The 18,611-nt window shown below is 33.4% G+C and overlaps 2 protein-coding genes across 5 annotated transcripts in view; one reads left to right on the forward strand and one right to left on the reverse strand.

Moving 5' to 3' along the window:
• Positions 1-18,611, reverse strand: part of CEP85L (centrosomal protein 85L) — a 129,539-nt gene that overhangs the window by 63,013 nt on the left and 47,915 nt on the right. The window lies entirely within an intron of this gene.
• On the forward strand, positions 1,485-17,340 carry PLN (phospholamban). Its single transcript, XM_074187454.1, has 2 exons — positions 1,485-1,605; positions 14,160-17,340. Exon 2 carries the CDS (start codon positions 14,258-14,260, stop codon positions 14,414-14,416), a length of 159 nt encoding a protein of 52 aa, XP_074043555.1. The 5' UTR covers positions 1,485-1,605; positions 14,160-14,257; the 3' UTR covers positions 14,417-17,340.

Below are 18,611 nucleotides of genomic sequence, written 5' to 3' on the forward strand. Positions count from 1 at the left end.
TATAACCTGGAATGAATGGGATATCATATTTTAGCTACATAATAGATTTATAAGCCTTAGACTTTGAGAAAAATAAATTATGAGTCCTTTAAAGTTTTGTAGGAAACAACTACTCATTTCATTTTTATGTATACTTTTAATCAATATTCCATTTGTACTTTATGGGTTCATAAAACATTTTCTCCAAGAATATTATTTTAATAAAAATTTGCACTGGATCTTTAAATAAAAGGAGAAGGAAAACACGCTCCCAGATATGGATTTTTATCTTCCTCTGAAGGAATACCAGATGATCTCCATTTAAGGGCACATAAAGTAGTGGCTGAAGATTTTAGAAGCTACTTCATTTGTTTAGACAGAATTAATGTCAATATGTATTAAAATGTATAATAATTATATTATAGTTTTCTTTATATGTCAAAGTTACACATTAAACAAAAGCAGTAATAAGAAATAAAACCAAAAAATGAATCTCTAAAATAAATCACTTTTAAAAAAAGGATTTTTAGAATGCTTTTTGTACCTATTATATTAACCTTGAGCTTTTATTTCTGAAAGCAGAATTTTTTTTAAAATGTTTGAAACAAATAAGTACCCAGAAGACACACATCAACATAAACCACACATATAGAACAGTAATAACTTATTGTACATGTAAATTAAGAGAGGTACAACCTTTAGTATCTAGCCTAAAGGCAGCTGAACTAAGAATGAATCCAGCAAAGATATGGCATTTGAATGTGAACTTTGGTGGAAACAAAATATGCCATGCCTGAGTCTCTCCCCAGCGACCAAGGTAACACAGGGGTATTAAAAGCAAGGGCTTGTCCTTTTGTTCTTGCTTAGTGTCTCTTTTGTAAAAGTTTTTAAAAGTCCAGTAAAGGGTGATTTTTAGTGAATGTATGCAAACAAGCACACCTGCGAGGTAAAGGGTGTATCAACTTTAGTTTAAATGAAAAAAATGCAATTATTTGTAACTGTTAATATTAAGCAATTATAGGATTAAATATAAAACCATATAGATAGATGCTCTTTGAACCAAGGACTCAATGGGAGTGCATAAAATTAGAAGCTTCAAGTTACTTATTATTACTGCAATTTTAAAGAATTTACTACTTAAACGTTTATAATATACAAATGTCTCTGAACTTGTAAAATTTTATGATACACAAAAATGTCTCTAAGCCTGGGGTGGGGGAGTGGGGGAGGAGAGGAAGAGATATTTTAAAAGCTTTCTGAACAAAACAAAAAATATCAAGAGCAAATAAGACATTCTCTTTTACCCTAAGAATCAACCTTAATAATTGTCTACTTCTTTTGGTAAACTATCAAACGCTGATGACCTTTACATTGCTAAAGTAATATTATTCACAGTCCAGTGAGTTTGGTTGCATAATCTCAGTATGGGAGTATATGATAACCAATCACAGCTTCTCAATTACTATATGACATCATGAGTCCTCCCCCTGAAACTTCTGAGTTTTTTCTTTCTCCACTTACTTCAACTGTTTCTACAAACGTGGTGACACTGAAAAAAAGTTGCCAGGATTTCAGACAACTGAGAGCACACTGTACTATATTTTCATAATTATCTGAGAATCAGAGGTAAGAGACTTATTTTTTGATTACTGTTTGATAACTTTAATTGATTATTCAGATTATAGGTTTTGTTATATATGTTTTTAGAAAACCCATGGTGTTTTTGAATGATTCATTCACTTTAATCATTTTAGTTTTGAATCAGCTGACATCATGTAAAAATATAATTTAAAAGTTCAACTTCTAAATAAAAGCACTTTCCCTGGAAGTTATTAGTACAGCAAAGTATTTTTTCATTTTTGAGAGGGGGATAAGTCCTTTAAACACACACACACACACACACACACACACACACACACACACACAATCTCTTCAAGGTCAAATTTACAGGAGTAATTCATTTCTTTATAAATATTAAGTGTGAACTTATATTCAGTTTATCATTCACAAAATTACTGTTATATCTTTCTTCCTTCCCACCTCCTATTAATAAATTTAACTGAAAAAATTATGTTAAGAGGCAGTACAAGGAAGATTTTTCATTTGGATCCTATAAAGTCGCAAACATTCTTGTGACTGCACAACAGACAAGATTTATTTGCTTCTTTCAATAACTGTTACAATTCTATATTGAAATCAACAAATTGAAACATATACAAGTTATAAACATTTTCAAATATTTCAAGATGTTTTTAAAATTCTCAGAAGAATATGCTTTTAAAAAAAAAAGCACTCTTGCATGACCTAACATCACATTAAAAATCATTATCTAAATCATACTGAATATAAGGCATTAAAAGCTATTTGGTGATCCTAAAAATATCAAGCATAGGGCTAAAGTCTTTCCTAATTAAATAACAACCTCTTGGCTTTAAATAACGTAGGGTGCTTTCTGTTATAACAACAAAAATTCTGAGCTTCTTAATTCGACTTTGCATGTGATTTAAAATAATTTTGCCAAAATTGACTTTAAACAAGTTTTTTCTCTTTTGTGTTCTTTGGTTTTTCACTTGGTTAAAACATTGTTCTAATATATGATTTAAACTACATGCCCTAGAAAATCATTTGAAGCTGTGATTGTTGAGAGAAAAAAAACTTTAGTTTTCTCTAAAATAGGGTTCTTTTTTATGACACAGAACCCACTGAGACAAACTGTAGAGGCCTATGGATTCTTCAAAATAATCTTCTAAAATGTACAAAATAAAATACATAAAACTATAAAGGAGAACATTTATACTGAAATAAAATTTATCAAAATACTTGCCATCAGAGTCATAGGTCCTAAAATAAGCAATCCTGTTATAGAAAAAGAGTACAAATTCTATCCAAAAGTCCTTTCCACTTCTAAAATGCCATTTTCACCCCCTGATATTTTACCTTAGATTGTGTAATTGCCTGTGCAATTAAAAAAAATTTAGGAAGCATTAATTGTGGACCAGATCATCTTTAAAAACAAATACAAGCTCTGGAGTCAAAGGACCTGGGTTGAAAATTATTATTCTGTCACTTACATGCATACAGTAACAAGCCACTTAACTTCCAATGCTCAAGTTTCCTCATAAGTTCATGATCTAATGTATCAGGCAAGATATCAAGATTAAAAATCAATACATAATAGATTTCGTAATAGATTTTATTTGTTACTCAAGTTTAAAAGCAATCTTTGAATTTAAAGCTGGAGCTTCTAGCAAAAGGCTGAATCAACAGTCTTCCATTCCATAGGTTGACTCCATAGAATAATTTAAGAAATACCAAAATTGCAAAGAATGATGGAATTTAAGAGGTGAAAAAGATCTTAAGAGTCATCTAGCTCATTCCAGAGCCCCTAATTTTAAAACAATTAATCTTATGACCAGAAGGGCTAAGGTCAGTCACACAGCTTCTTACTAGAAGTACTAAGGCAAAAATAAATAAATAAAATTCGAGTTCCTTAACAACACTCCTTCCTGAAATTCCTTTGCCCACCCCCAAAAACATTCCCACTACTCTGAAATTACAACGCTGTGGAACAAACCTTTTCATTCCACAATGAGATGTAAAGCTTAAAAAGCAAAAGTATTTGACGTAGTTGATTTAGTCCCCACTAAAGTATAAATAACTAAAAGTTGATTGAAGGTTTCAACTTCAAGATGACAGGAGAATGTGAGAGTGCACTAGTTACCTGAACGAGAAACATAGTAGATGTACATTGAAGAGTTAGAAAACAAAAGAAACCGAGAAAGGAGAGGATAAAAACTCCAAAAATCAAGGTTCACAACAGTAGATGATTATACCTTGATTCAGCTGAATGCAATTACTTTAGCTCCACAAACATTAAATAATTCTATGCACAGTCCAGAGAAGGGAAAATGTTTAATTCAACTAAATGACATAGAAGGCCCTAAATTTTCCTAAGACTGATGTCCCCCAATATGACCCAGTGTTGATTTCTCATATGAATTTCCTCTTTCTAAGAAGTCACTGAAATGATAAGACAATGATATCTCCATCATCTGACACAAAGTGAATATTCAACTTCTTTCACTATAATGGCACTTAACTTTCTCAAATACAGCTCAATATAAATAGGATATTACTCAAGGGGCTTGAAAATGCCATAAAGCCCGATTATAAAACTCATAATAATATAGGTTTCATTCTATTTTGAGTCAAATCATGTCCCCTGAGTGGGGCAAAATGCAAGGCAGCATGACATATGTAAAGGCCCAATCCTTAAGTCAGAAGGACTGCAGGCATTCCTGTTGTTCCTCTATAAACACTAGCTGTGTGACCCATGGGAGGTCCCTCTCTCCCTGCCATTAGTTCCTTCATCTGTAAGAGGATACTAGCAGCACCTACCTTTCCATGGTTAATTTGGGAATAAAATAAGATTTGTAAAGTGATTTACAAACCTTAACGTACAATATAAATGCTAAATACTTTATAGTAGTTTCATATTTATTTTACTCCCTTCCCATTTAGACCTCAAAGGCTCCTGCCACCACCACTATACCACTCACTTCATTTTGATCCACATCTCCTTCTCACTAAAGTATGTAGTCTATTGTTTCAGAAAATTTTAGCAGGATTACTCATATTAATTACTTTTAAATCTCACTGTTGCTACTTTAAAGGAAAATTTAAAAATCACTTGCTAATTCTTGAAAGCATTGGCATGTACTGATGTAAAAAATTATTAAAAACAAAAGTAATAAAACTGTTAAACAGAAGGAGTTAAATCTCATACTATTCTGGCATTAATTGGGAACTCTGAAAAGAAATTGGGGTTTTCAATTTATACTATTTTAACAATGAAATCATTTCAAATGGCTTAAGTTTACATTTCAATTTATTTTTAAATAAATTTAAATTTACACAGTATTATTTTCTTAATAGACAAAATATAAAATTTCAGGCATCACAGGATATAGCAATGTCATTGATTTCTTTAAATAAACTACTCCCCAGAAGTTATTTTGTGAGCAGCCTTTTTGTAATGCACAAACTAAAATTTGCATCTGATCACTCATGATTGGAATGCTCTACTTCCTCAATTCCAAATCTGAGGTCCCCCCAGCTTTCTTATAGGCTCAGCTCAAATCCTACCATCTGCTGGAGTTCTCCTCCAATACAAGTACCATCATCTCTCAGAAGATCTTCTATATATTGTTTTAGATACACTGTTATTTATAAATCCCTCCATCAGAATGTAAATTCCCACGAGGACAAAGGCAGAGTTTTTGCCTTTTTTATCTGACCTATTCCTACCTAGCCCAGTGCTAAAAGTTTAACACGGTTTGCCTAACGTTAAATAGGCACTGACTGATCCTTTCTCAGGATTCAAAAGAGGTCTGGGGGGCGGGGGGGCAGATGCACAACAGTGCACCTGTGTTGGCTGCTGGTCTTTTTTAGTCCTTCTTGCATTAACAAGCTAAAAAACTTAAGGCAACCTATTTCCTAACCCTCTTATAGCTTCCTTTTACCAGTCACCCATAATTCTCTGCAATTTCTCTACAACTTTCATCATACCAAGTCAATCAATTCTTTTCCTGGAATGTCAATCAAACACATGGTTGTCCAGATGTGATCAGAGGTGCCAAAGAGCAGATGTCTTCTTTAAGGCAAAGTATTCAATTAGCTTCAGTATCATAGCTTAATCCTCAAGCCAAATACATGGCTTTTCTGACCTTGGACAAAAAAACAACACTCATGTTCTCCTTCTCTCTTAATTTTCAACATTTGTTTGGAATGCATAAAAAATTAAGACTAGGCAAAAAGAAAACTTATGCAGTTCTCTGAGGGCCCCTGGTGGTCATATATGTTACAATCACAGAGTTTCAGTAAAGAAAACAGTAAGGAATCCCTTTATCTCCACATTTAGGTAAGAGAGGAGGGGGAGGGATTATTGGAAAGGGAGAAGAAGAGAGGGGAAAGGAGAAGTCAGAGATCTTAAATCTCACACAAGCTATGTTCTGCTTGAACACAGAAGTTAGGAAAGACTTTTCAAATTGATTCAATTAAAAAGTGAAATGGTTCACTTGAAATCAGGGTTGACTTCAAAAGCAAATATATATACTTTGCCCACAAGTTTTAAGTTTTGTTACTAGGACAATAACACATACAGAAAAATAAAAAAATGAATCCATAATATATCAACAAATGGAAAGGAAATAATGGAAGCATTGCTTTTCTAACTGATAAATTGGTTAGCTACAGTTTTTAAGTCTAGCTCTTTCAAAGAGTCAACTCAATTGAGGATAAAATTTTATACTTTCAAAAGATTTTCTTCCAAGTGAATAAATGAATAAAAAAAATAAAGCATTTATTAGAATAGTATTGTGCTAAGGGATCATTATAGAGAAAAAAAAATTTCTACTGCTATCATGGAGCTCACACTCTAATAGTGAAGACAACACAAAAGGTAGTTAAGCTAAAACAGGGTGGTGGCAAAGCTAAAAGGCTCCTTTATTCAGGAATTTAAGGTGTTAATGATGTAATCTTCAAGGCATGGTAAAGTCTTGATGATCTTCAGAGGCAACAGAAGTTTTAATAAGGCCTAATTAACACCAGGCAATCACCGAATAGGTAGTATTTACAGAAATTACAAAATAACTTTTTGAAGATATGGTTTAGATTCAGAAATCTCCAAAATGCTACTCCTCCATAGCATAATTAAGCTTTCAATAGTTTCACATATAAATAAATAGTCAACCAAAACTGCTTCTGGATACAGACAAGAATAATGATTATTGGTAATTATGAATAATTTTTATTATTAAAATAAGTTTCTGCATAATTTGGAGGTAAAATAATAATAAATAATTTTCATCCATATTCCTTTTTCTAAAGTGATTCAACCCAGTTTTGTTAATAGAAATATCCAAGTAGAAATAAAAGGGAAGTTTCATAAATCCCCCCTGTTCAGTCAGGGAATACTTTGAAGAGAAATTCTGTTTAATTTTGGGATCAGAATTGAGAATGGTAAATGGTCAGAGTTAGGAGTTTCTACAAATACTAAATGCTCAAAAAGAAAAGTGAAATTCTAAAAAGGACTAAAAAGCGTTAGCAGAAACAGTATTAACTACAATGTAAAAGTAGTCACCAACCTCCCTAACAATCTATTGTCAATTTTTCCCAAGAATATGAAGGGGAAAGGGGGGTGGAGGGGGAAGAGAGGGGAAGAGAAGAAATGAGAGGTGTGTCCTTCAGGAAGAAATTGAATGACTGATTGTTGAGCAAATTATGAAGATTTTTGTTCATCTATGCATTTGATTAGCTGACTGTGAGTCTTTTCAACTCCAGAGACATGGAAAATGCTGACAGTTCATAATGTGAACAAATAAAATTCTCTCTTTAATTTGTTGACAACACCTCTTCTACCCCACTACCTAAGAGATTTACTGGACATGAGCTATCCTAAGTGGTGAATTCTGTGAATGAAAACTCATTTAACCACAGGCATGAAACAGGTCCAAGACTTCTTTATATCCTGTCAGCCATCCACAAGGAGACAAGCATCTACCCAATAGACATAGTCCATATCCCATCTCCACCTCTTACTTAAAATGATTAAATCAATTCTGTCATTGCTGCTATAAAGATATGATAATCTACTGCCCTTGAGTTTTGATTCATGATCCACAGGAGTGCTGGAACCAAAATACCATTCCCTGGATACCATTCCTCATGTGTTTTGTTACTCTATTACAACTTCTCAGTGGACTGCAGCATATTTAGTATGCTGTGAGTTTCCTCAGGTTGGTTGCAAACTTTCTCCCTGAACCCAACCATATCTGAGATATCCACAGTTCCCAAGTTCCTAAGCTCAGCTGTAGTTTGCTGCTTGCTCTTCCCAAATTTGCTTTGACAAAGATCTTAATACCTAAATTTTAGAAGAGCCAAAATTGCCTACTCTCTTGGAAAAATCCTGCAAAATTAAAGAAAAAAGAGGGACTGGAATGGAGAGGTTGGGGTAGAATTCTGTGTTAAGTATAAAGAACCTGAATGCCCAAGAATCTTTCTTAGCTACTATCTTAAATATTCAATGTGCCTCAATTCTTTCAGCAAAGAATGCTGAGCCATGAAAAAAGGAAAAATGTTTGTAAACCATAGTTCTATTAAAATATAACTTCCTTAAGAACCTGGCAGAGAAAAGTACTTAATAAATTCTGTGAATCAAGGAGTTACCTGTATTTTCAAACTGTATATCTATTGGTTTTAAGTTTCATTTCCTCTTCTTTCCCATTTATACTTTCTATTAATAAACAAAAAGGATAGAGAACAAACAACGAAAGAAACAAAGTAAAAGAAGTTTAGAAAATACAGTATCAGAAAATGATGATTAACTATACTGTTTTGAAAAAAACTTATGTGGAAACAATGTAAAGATTATTAGGGAAAAAAAGATTTTCAGACTGCCTTCTGAGGGGGGCTGAGGGGAGGGAAGGGGGAAAAATTGCAAAATTCAAAACCTTACAAAAAATGATAGAAATTACTATTGCATGTAATTGGAAAACAAAATATTTTTTAAAAAACTCTTATACTGGGGCAGCTAGGTGGCACAATGGGGCGGCTAAGGTGGCACAGTAGATAGAGCACTGGCCCTGGTGTCAGGAGTACCTGAGTTCAACTCCAGCCTCAGACACTTCATAATTACCTAGCTGTGTGGCCTTGGGCAAGCCACTTAACCCCATTGCCTTGCAAAAAAAAAAAAACTCATACTACTAGAACATACAAGGAATACTTTTTTTTATATAAAACTGATACTTACATACTTGGATTTCAAAAGATAAAAGATAAATAATCTTTTTAAGGTTTAGTTAAAAATTTTTCCAAGGGGTGGCTAGGTGGTGCAGTGGATAGAGCACTGGCCCTGGAGTCAGGAATACCTGAGTTTAAATCCAGCCTCAGACAATAATTGCCTAGCTGTGTGGCCTTGGGCAAACCACTTAACCCCATTGCCTTGCAAAAACCTTAAAAAAAAAAAAATTCCAAGAGAAATTGAGTGACTGCCCATCAATTGGGCAATGGCTGAACAAATTGTGGTATATGTGCATTATGGAACACTACTGTTCTATTAGAAAACATGAGGGATGGAAATTCAAAAAAGCCTGGAAGGATTTGCATGAAGTGATGCTGAGCAAGATGAGCACAACCAGAATAACATTATATACCATAACAGCAACATGGGGTTGATGATCAGTCTTAATGAATTTGCCCAGTTCATCAGTGCAACAGACAGGGACAATTTTAGAGTAATCTGCGATGAAGAATATCATCTATATCCAAAGAAAGAATTATGGATCTTAAACAAAGACCATTTTAATATTTTAAAAAGTTGTCTTATTATATAATTTTGCTATCTCTTATATTTTATTTTTTTCCTTAAGGATGATTTCTCTCTCAACACATTCAATTTTGATCAATGTATAGCATGGAAACAATATGTAAAGACTATCAGACTGCCTTCTGTGAGATGTGAGGGGAAAAAATGTAAAGTTTAAAAGTTTCCAATTAGTAACAATAAAGAAATCAGATATAAAAACATTAAAAATAATTTTTAAAAAACTTTTCCAAGTAATCTTAGCAATAAAAATTTTAAGATTCTAAATACTGAGATCAAAAATACCCTGAATACTGTTTTTTATACATCTAAATTACATAAATCCATAATCAACAAAAAAAAAACAATTATGAGAGGCGGCTAGGTGGCACAGTGGATAAAGCACCAGCCCTGGAGTCAGGAGTACCTGGGTTCAAATCCAGTCTCAGACACTTAATAATTACCTAGCTGTGTGGCCTTGGGCAAGCCACTTAACCCCATTTGCCTTGCAAAAACCTAAAAAAAAAAAATTTATGAAAGCAAAATGTTTTGTAACTTGACATAGTCAGATATAGTCCCATAACTAGTTATTCCAAGGATTTAATTTTTAAATAGCAGGCAAAACATGAGTTTTTATCTCCTCTGCTATATCTATCAAACATCACTTATGGTTAATAACAGACTCAGTTGTGGTAGATAAAGAAAAAAGTATATCATCAGCAACACAGCTGTTTCTAAAAAGAAAAACAAATATCAACCTGCCATAAATTTAGTTATAATATAGATCATAAAGAACTTTCAAAAACAGGGGTCATGTTAATTTCAATTTTACACACAGAAGTGTAAGGCCTTACCTCTGTGGATAAAAATCTGAATTTCAGTAGCAATATATAGTTACTATTATGTTCTTAGTAATCTAATGCAGTTGTAATTGGTCAGAACCTGAAATTTGCCACCACAAATATATGATAGTTCTAGTTAATTTGTTGAATATTAACAGATAGTTTGATATTTAAGTTACATGTTTTCAATCTAATAATTTATAAACAAGAGACAAAAAGATCATAGGGCAAAAGTCCCATCTTACCTTTGGGTACTTTTATGCTAACCAGCTGCTTCTACTAGGGCCCAACTTGCCTTTTTTTTAAAATGAATCTGGACATTTATTGAAGGTATATTCACTGAAGGCAAATTCTCATTAACTCTAAAATTCAAAAACTTTAATCAATTAATACTGTTTATATTAATAACTGATCAATTATACTTTCTTAAAAGTCTGAGTATATTAAAGCAGCATAATATACTGGATAGAGAACTGGCCTCTGAACCAGAAAGGTATGAGTTCAAGTTCCTTTGACATATATATATACTTACTATGCGACCCGAGGCAAGTTATTTGCCCTATCAGAGTTCCCAAGTCTCTAGGACTACAGAAAAGGTGCCAACTTAAATTAGTAAGGGACATTCTCAGATGGAGCTCTCACTATAACAAAGAATCACAAGTCCAGTCTCTAGATCTATTTAAATAAAATATATCATTCCTTATTCAATTCTATTCAAAAACTAAAGTTTTCTAACAAGGACTTTTGCATTTGCCTTCTTTAAAGCTGCTAATTTCATGCTTGGTCCATCAAATTTTGTTGCTGTCATTTATCTGATGCAAATTTTTTTGCTATCATGAAGAGTTAGACACAATTTGAGATTTTCTTGGCAAAAATACTGGAGTGGTTTGCCCTTTCCTTGGCCAACTCAGGCCAACAGGGTTAAGTGACTCATTCAGGGTCACCTAGCTATTAAGTACAGTTGGCCAAATTTGAATTCAGTAATTTAAGCCTTCCTGACTTCAGGGTTGGTGGTGGTCTCTCCACTACACCACCAAACTGCCATTAACTAATTATGTCCTGACAATAATTGAGGACCTTATTTCCCAAGATATCTTATATTCCACTATATTTCCTTACTATATCTTATAACATGCCACTCAGTAGGTGTAGTTGGCAGATCTGCATTCAAAAATCAACTGCCATCACATCTACTGTGCCCTGAGCAAATCACATTAAGCTTCCAGGACCTCATTTTGCTCATTTATAAAATAAGGTTGGCCTAAATGGCCTCTGAGGTCTCTTCCAGCTCCTGTTCTATGATTCTATAAACTTCACCCTGTCTTTACTCTAGGTACCATCTTCCTTTTTTCTCAGTCCAATTACTGACATAATTATTGGTGAGTTCAATTTTACTGAGTCACCAAGCTCTTCAAGCTTCTGTAATCTCTATCTTCATCATCATCATCATCATTATGGCTAGCATTCATATAGTGATTTATGGTTAAAAAGGGTTTTTAAAAAACAAATATTGTCTCATTTTATCCTACAACAACTCTGGCAGGGATTTATCGAAAGACTGAATTTGAACTCAAAAGAGTTTCCTGATGTTACTTTAATCTTATCTGCCCCCTACATTCTTCTATCTAGGATAGCCAAAGAGGTGGTCCCACAGATCTCATGATCATCACAAACTGCTTCACTTTCAAGGTTCTGAACTATAATATTCTTTTACTTAATCACAATTCTCTGTATTCCACTACCTCATTCTTCCTGAACTTTCTTTCCTCATTAATGGCAGTTTTACTCTCCCATCCTGTTGTTCTACATGTTGTTCTACAAACATTGCAAACAAGAACTATCTTTTAGGAATGAATCTCTTCCCTTTTATCAATTCAATTCCATCAATGCTGCCTGTCTTTTTTTTTTAATTAGTTTTTACAAGACAGTGGGGTTAAGTGACTTGCCCAAACTCGCACAGCTAATAAGTATCAAGTGACTGAGAGGTCCTGTTTTGAATTCAGGTCCTTCTCACTCCAGGACTGGTGCTCTATCCACTGCGCCACCTAGCTGCCCAACTGCCTGTCTTAAAAGTAGACCTGGATCACCCATACCCTGACCACACTAAAAACTGTAAAGAATGAAACAGTGTAGATTAAGATCCTCTACAAATATTACTCTATCAAAACTTAATCAGATCAGGACTGGAGTTCAAATCTGGCCTCAGACCCTTAATAGTTACTTAGCTATGTGGTCTTGGGGAACATAATCCCATAGCCTTGCAAAAACAAACAAATAAACAAAAAAAGCTTAATCAAATACTATAAGATGGTATCTTTTATTTGACTGATTCTTTGTCAGTCTCTCATGATTGGCTAAACCTTCCCTCTCCTGAAGCCCTCAATTTCACTCTTCATATTCTCTTAACAGATAACTACATTCTACACAGAACATCAAAAGCATCCATTAGCCACTTTTTCTACATCACAAAACTTTCCTATGGTTTCATCTATCGTATCCTTTCTTCCAATCTCAAAGGATGAAATGGCTCTTTTCTTGCCACAAGTTTACTACAGATATATCCAGATATATCCTTTGATATTATCCTTCTTCATAACCCTCAATTAATCCTTCTGTCTCATTTTCAAATTCTATTTCATCCCTATATAATGATGATGATCTCATCAACATAACCAAAAAAACCTTGGCTAAACCCTTATTGTGTGGTTCAAGCTTTCTCCTCTCCCTCAATGATACATAGTTATAAAAACATACAACATTGCTTCTATTTATTCATAAATCACCCACTCCTAAATCTCTTTAGTTGGCTTATTCCTACCTCTCTAATAATGTTACTCTCTCCAAAGTTAGGAAAGTTTTCATTAGTAAATTCAATGGTCTTTTATCAATTCTTTATCCTACTTCATTTTTCATCAGCTTGCCCCATCTTTCTGTTATCTTTTTTCCCCTCATCTTCACCCTACTTATCTCCAAGTTGTCCTGTCTATTCTCCTGTTCATTTACTTCACTGGTTCTTCCTCCTCTCATGTGCCCTCCCAGTACAAGTTTAGTTGTCCATGAGAGCTCTGTTCTCAGAATCTTCTTTAATGGGTGTTATTCACTACCTTGTCTTCAATTATCACTTTCTATATAGATAAGCACTGGATGGTAAGAAATATTCAGAGTTTCAAATTGAAAATGTTACAAACATTATTCTTTCCCACCCCCAAAACTCCAAAGGAGAGGAAGACAGTACTACTCAACCATTTCTTATAAGATTTTAAATTGGAAGTGTCTAAAAGACAAAGGAGGAAACAAGGGAGAAGGAGAATGGCAGAATTTATTCAAAAGCTATTTTGTATTATATATTACTTATAACTCTGAAATTGACTATCATGAAAAACAATTCAAATAACTAACGGCTAATAAAATTTTTGTGCTGGTAAAACTGTAGCATTTAACTTGTTTTGTAGCATCTAGAAATGTGACTGTAAAAGAGAAAACTAAAGAAACTGAATCAATCTTGCCAACTAACATTTTCCAAATCAGACATTTTATAAGGAACAATTTCAACATTCATGGCATTGATTTCTATTACAAATATTTATTTTAACAAGACAAAAAGGTTCCCTGATTATTTTAGGAGAAACATATATTTTCCTTAGGACTATTAGAGCACTACAGGTAAATTACCCTGCTCAATAGAAAAGTACTATACTGATGAAACATAAAAACATAAGAACACAGCGGAAGTCTAGTGTTTCATATGCAGGTTTCACAGATACTTAATACTTGACCAATCTAGGAAATAGATAAAATTAATAAACATCCCAGATGTTTGTCACAGCAGATTCAATTTTGATACTGGGGCTCTGTTTTTATGTGGTGGTATAATAAATAAAAATAACAATCCATATTAAAAAAATGTCAAGAGTATACCTTAAATAAACCCTCAAAGACTCTTTTATATATTTCCAAAATTTTGCTTCTTTTATTAGGTCCAGATTCTATATACAAAAAGAAGAACATCTGTAGCTATTTTTAAAATCTGAAGAATTAGAAATCACATACAACTACTCTTTGCCTTCCTGGTGTCATGGAGAAAGTCCAGTACCTCACCCGCTCTGCCATAAGAAGAGCTTCAACTATAGAAATGCCCCAACAAGCACGTCAAAATCTCCAGGAACTCTTTATAAATTTTTGTCTCATACTAATATGTCTCTTGCTTATCTGCATCATTGTGATGCTCCTCTGAAGTTCTGATACCAGTTCCAATTCCACCATTCATCAGTGTGGATCTGAAACATGACCAGAAGAAACTGAAACTGTACAAGAAACCATTTTCTAGATGCAAGAATATGCCCATGAAAAGGATGCAAACGATCAGCTGATATATTCTCCTGCTGAATACTTCGAACTTGGAAAATGTTATTTACAAAAGCAACAGTCTAATTATGCATGATATATAACTTTATTTGCTTATTAAGCACAGCTTATAAGAGGCTTTGTTTTCTAATTCACACTGTGTTCAAATCCACTTAATATTCAGAGCAACTATTCTACTGTTTGGGGTTTGTATAATTTATATTTAATGTTATACTCAGCAGATATTAGATTTTTCAGTGGGTTTTTTTTTGTTTTTTTAGATTTTCACAAGGCAAATGGGGTTAAGTGGCTTGCCCAAGGCCACACAGCTAGGTAATTGTTAAGTGTCTGAGACCAGATTTGAACCCAGGTACTCCTGACTCCAAGGCCAGTGCTTTATCCACTAAGCCATCTAGCCACCCCTGATTTTTCAGTGTTTTGACAACAAATACAAAAATAGCAATAGAAAATAAAGCTTCACCATTTAAATGTGGAGAGCTTCCTATAATCACTTCAATGTTAGAATGTTCCTAAAACCTTCACTTGTTACTGCTTAAAATCCTATTTCCAAACCAAAAAAAATGAAATGTTAAAATAGAAAACTAGGTTTTATTCTACACTTCACGCCTGTTTAAAAAAAGAGGTACAAGAACAAAAAAAGAAAAATGTAAAGCCCCAAACTTTTCTATTATTTTCTATTATTTGCAATTCAATACATTAAAAATAAGGAATTCAAATTTTTATCAACTGAATCTATTCTCCCTCCAAGGGCATAAGATCTGCTACATAAGAAGGAATAAGTGAATAGTGTGGACAGAGTGATTAGTCTTGACAAAGGAGGTGTTCAAGATATTTTACTACTAGATAGTTCTGCCACAGTCTACATTTGAGACATGAGTTCATTAAGTACCATATATAATATTAGAAAAAAGTTATCTATCAGTGTAAATTATTCTAACTCTTTTTTAAAAAGTTATATTCTATGGAATATTAACATTCCATCCATATGCTTCTTGAGGTGGGATTTCATTATTAGCTCATAACTAAACAAATGTTTATTGAGCACCTCTTTTACATAAAAGATTTACATCTACAGTGATATTAAGGTCAGAGATGGGGCAAGGAAATAGACTTTTGAGTTTGTTGTTTTTGCTTGAAAAGTTAAAATCTTTCAGAAAATTAACTTTTCTTTAAACCATGATAAATTATAGATCATTAAATTCTATGCCTTATACATTAATATTATAAGATTTCTTAAACTAGGATTCTATATTTGTTGGTACAAAACATTTTTTAAATTTCCGTACCCATGACACATAACCAACGATTTTCAAGGTTGTAAAATAGGTCAACTGTGGGGAGCTAGGTAGCACAGTTTCCTGGAGCATCGGTCCTGGAACAAGGAGAGCCTGAATTCAAACAGGGCCTCTCATTCACTTGATACGTCCTATGTCCTTGGGCAAGTCACTTAATTCCCACTGCCTTACAAAAAACAAGGAAGGAGGAAAGTAAAATAATTAACTTTGAAATAAGTAATTCTTATCTAACAAACATTATAGCCTTTTTTTTCAAGGTAATGGGGTTTGCCTAAGATCACACAGCTAGGTAATTAATTATTAAGTATGAGCAGCCAAATTTGAACTCAGGTCCTCCTGACACCCTGGCCACTGCACCACCTAGCTGCCCCCACATTATAGACTTTTTTTTTACGTTTTTGCAAGGCAAATGGGGTTAAGTGACTTGCCCAAGGCCACACAGCTAGGTAATTATTAAGTGTCTGAGGCCGGATTTGAACTCAGGTACTCCTGACTCCAGGGCTGGTGCTCTATCCACTACTCCACCTAGCTGCCCCTATAGACTTTTTATAGGTGAAGAGTACCTGCAAAAAGTTTTGATAATGTTTTTCTTGTGCCAAAATTGCTAGATGAATCATGAAATCCAATGGAAATAGGGGATTCTTGGATTTTTAGAGAATGCTTATAAACTAAGCAAAAATTCAGAGAATGTATAGTGTAAACATAGGAAATACTAACAGTATCAGAAACAGTGAATCAGAAACTAGTCATGTAATAACATCTGTTGGTATAATGTAATACTAAAACTTAGATTCAGAAGACTTGAGCTCCAGTTTGACTTCAGAATAAAGACATTAACTAATCTGAGTCACCTTGGAAAATATCAGTAGTGGTTCACTACTGATTAAGGTTTTTGATAAAGTTGAACTGATCTTGCATATAAACTCTGAAATATTAAGTCATTTTCCTTCCAGTTGATTTATTCACTGTGCTGGTGTTGTTTCTTTTTTCATTCTGAGAAGAATTCATTACAGTTTCTCTCTCCTAAGAAAAACTCTCCTTTTATTTCCTCTCATGAATATAAAGATGAACTTTTACTGTCGAAAACCATTAAATATTATATCTGCTACCCAGAAACCTATTCTTTCAAATGAAATTCTTAAGATCTACTATACACTGATTTAATGATAAACCATGAAAGGAGAAAGAAGAAAGTTCTTGCTTTAAAAATATTAAGATAACAAATGCCTAAATACAGTGATTCAGGAAGAGTAAATTCTAACATTACAATGTGATTAAAATCTTTATAGAATTATCTAATTTTAAAGACGTTTTTCTATTATCATTTATATTGCAGTGGGTTAAAAAACTATATTGTACCTGTTAGCTAAATACGATTGATGTTCAATGCAAACAGTCACAATCACCTAACATAAAAATAATGTTTTTGAATTTAATTGCATTGTTTCTATAATGTGCTTATTTTAATATGACAATAAAACAATCTAAATATTTGAAGTAGATTTGGTGTTGGAGGGTTGTTTAAAACAATGTATATCAGCAGTAATAAGAGCCAACATTACCACCTATGGTCACAAGAGGGCAGACTTTTATAAAATATAGGATTTTCCCCCCCTCACACATTGTACCTGAACTTGCTACTAAACAAGCTCCTCAATGTAAACCAAAGGTATATGTCTTTCCATTACAGAAATATGGTATTTTCATCAACCTAAGGATTAGCACCAAAGCCCATTAAGATTTGAGAAGTTAATCAAACCTGAAATGGATGAGATACAGAGGATCTCTGGACTGGGCAAGGGAACAAACTACAAACAAAAGGAATCTTCCTCCTTCAGTGGAAATAGGAAAATCAATTAAAATCTTGAGTTATTTGCAAAAATCACCTACACATTCATGAATTCCTAAGATGTCTTTCAATTTTTATATGTGAAAAAAATGCTGAACCATTTTAATTAGATGAAATATTTGCATTTTTAGTTTCAGTGGAGATATAAACTGTTAAAAATAAAATAATTATCTAGATATTTTTACATTGAGCCCCTATCAGCTCTCAAACCAGAAGGATATAATGCTTTTTAAAAAAAAAACTCAGGGTGGCTAGGTGGTGCAGCAGATAAAGCACCGGCCCTGTAGTCAGGAGTACCTGAGTTCAAATCTGACCTCAGACACTTAATTACCTAGCTGTGGCCTTGGGCAAGCCACTTAACCCCATTTACCTTGCAAAAAAAAATTTATTTTTCCTCACATAGAAGTTATTGTAAAGTACAGTGCACATGCAGCCTTAGCATAAAAAAAATTTCCATTCTTGTCCCTTTCACAGAGTCAAATGATTATAGTCATGAGTATATTTTTCAGTCCTAAAGGAACCCTTTTGTCTAAGAAGAACAGTATTTCTAAGTAATATTTCTAAGGGGATAAAAATGTCTTTCTCCCCCTTACAGAGCCAGGAATTGTAAGGAAAAGGATTAATTTGAACATAAGGGGAAAAACAGTAGGTTAATAGCCTAAATTAGCCTGTTACAAATGCTATATTAAATGAGTACCAATCAATCTCCTTGGAGGGTGAGAGTGAGAATGGGAAATGCATTGGGTTTGAGTAAGGAGTTTGTTGTCAAATTCTAAATGACAGTCATTTAGATTCTATACATACTCTAAATATTCATGCACTGAGTTAATTATGAACAGATGGTCCTTCTTTGGAAATCACAATTGCTAAAAGTGACCAAAATTGAAACTTGAAAGGAAATACTGTTGATATTACTTTTT

This window comes from Macrotis lagotis, chromosome 5, assembly GCF_037893015.1.
Source record: "Macrotis lagotis isolate mMagLag1 chromosome 5, bilby.v1.9.chrom.fasta, whole genome shotgun sequence".
NCBI classification, from domain to species: domain Eukaryota; kingdom Metazoa; phylum Chordata; class Mammalia; order Peramelemorphia; family Peramelidae; genus Macrotis; species Macrotis lagotis.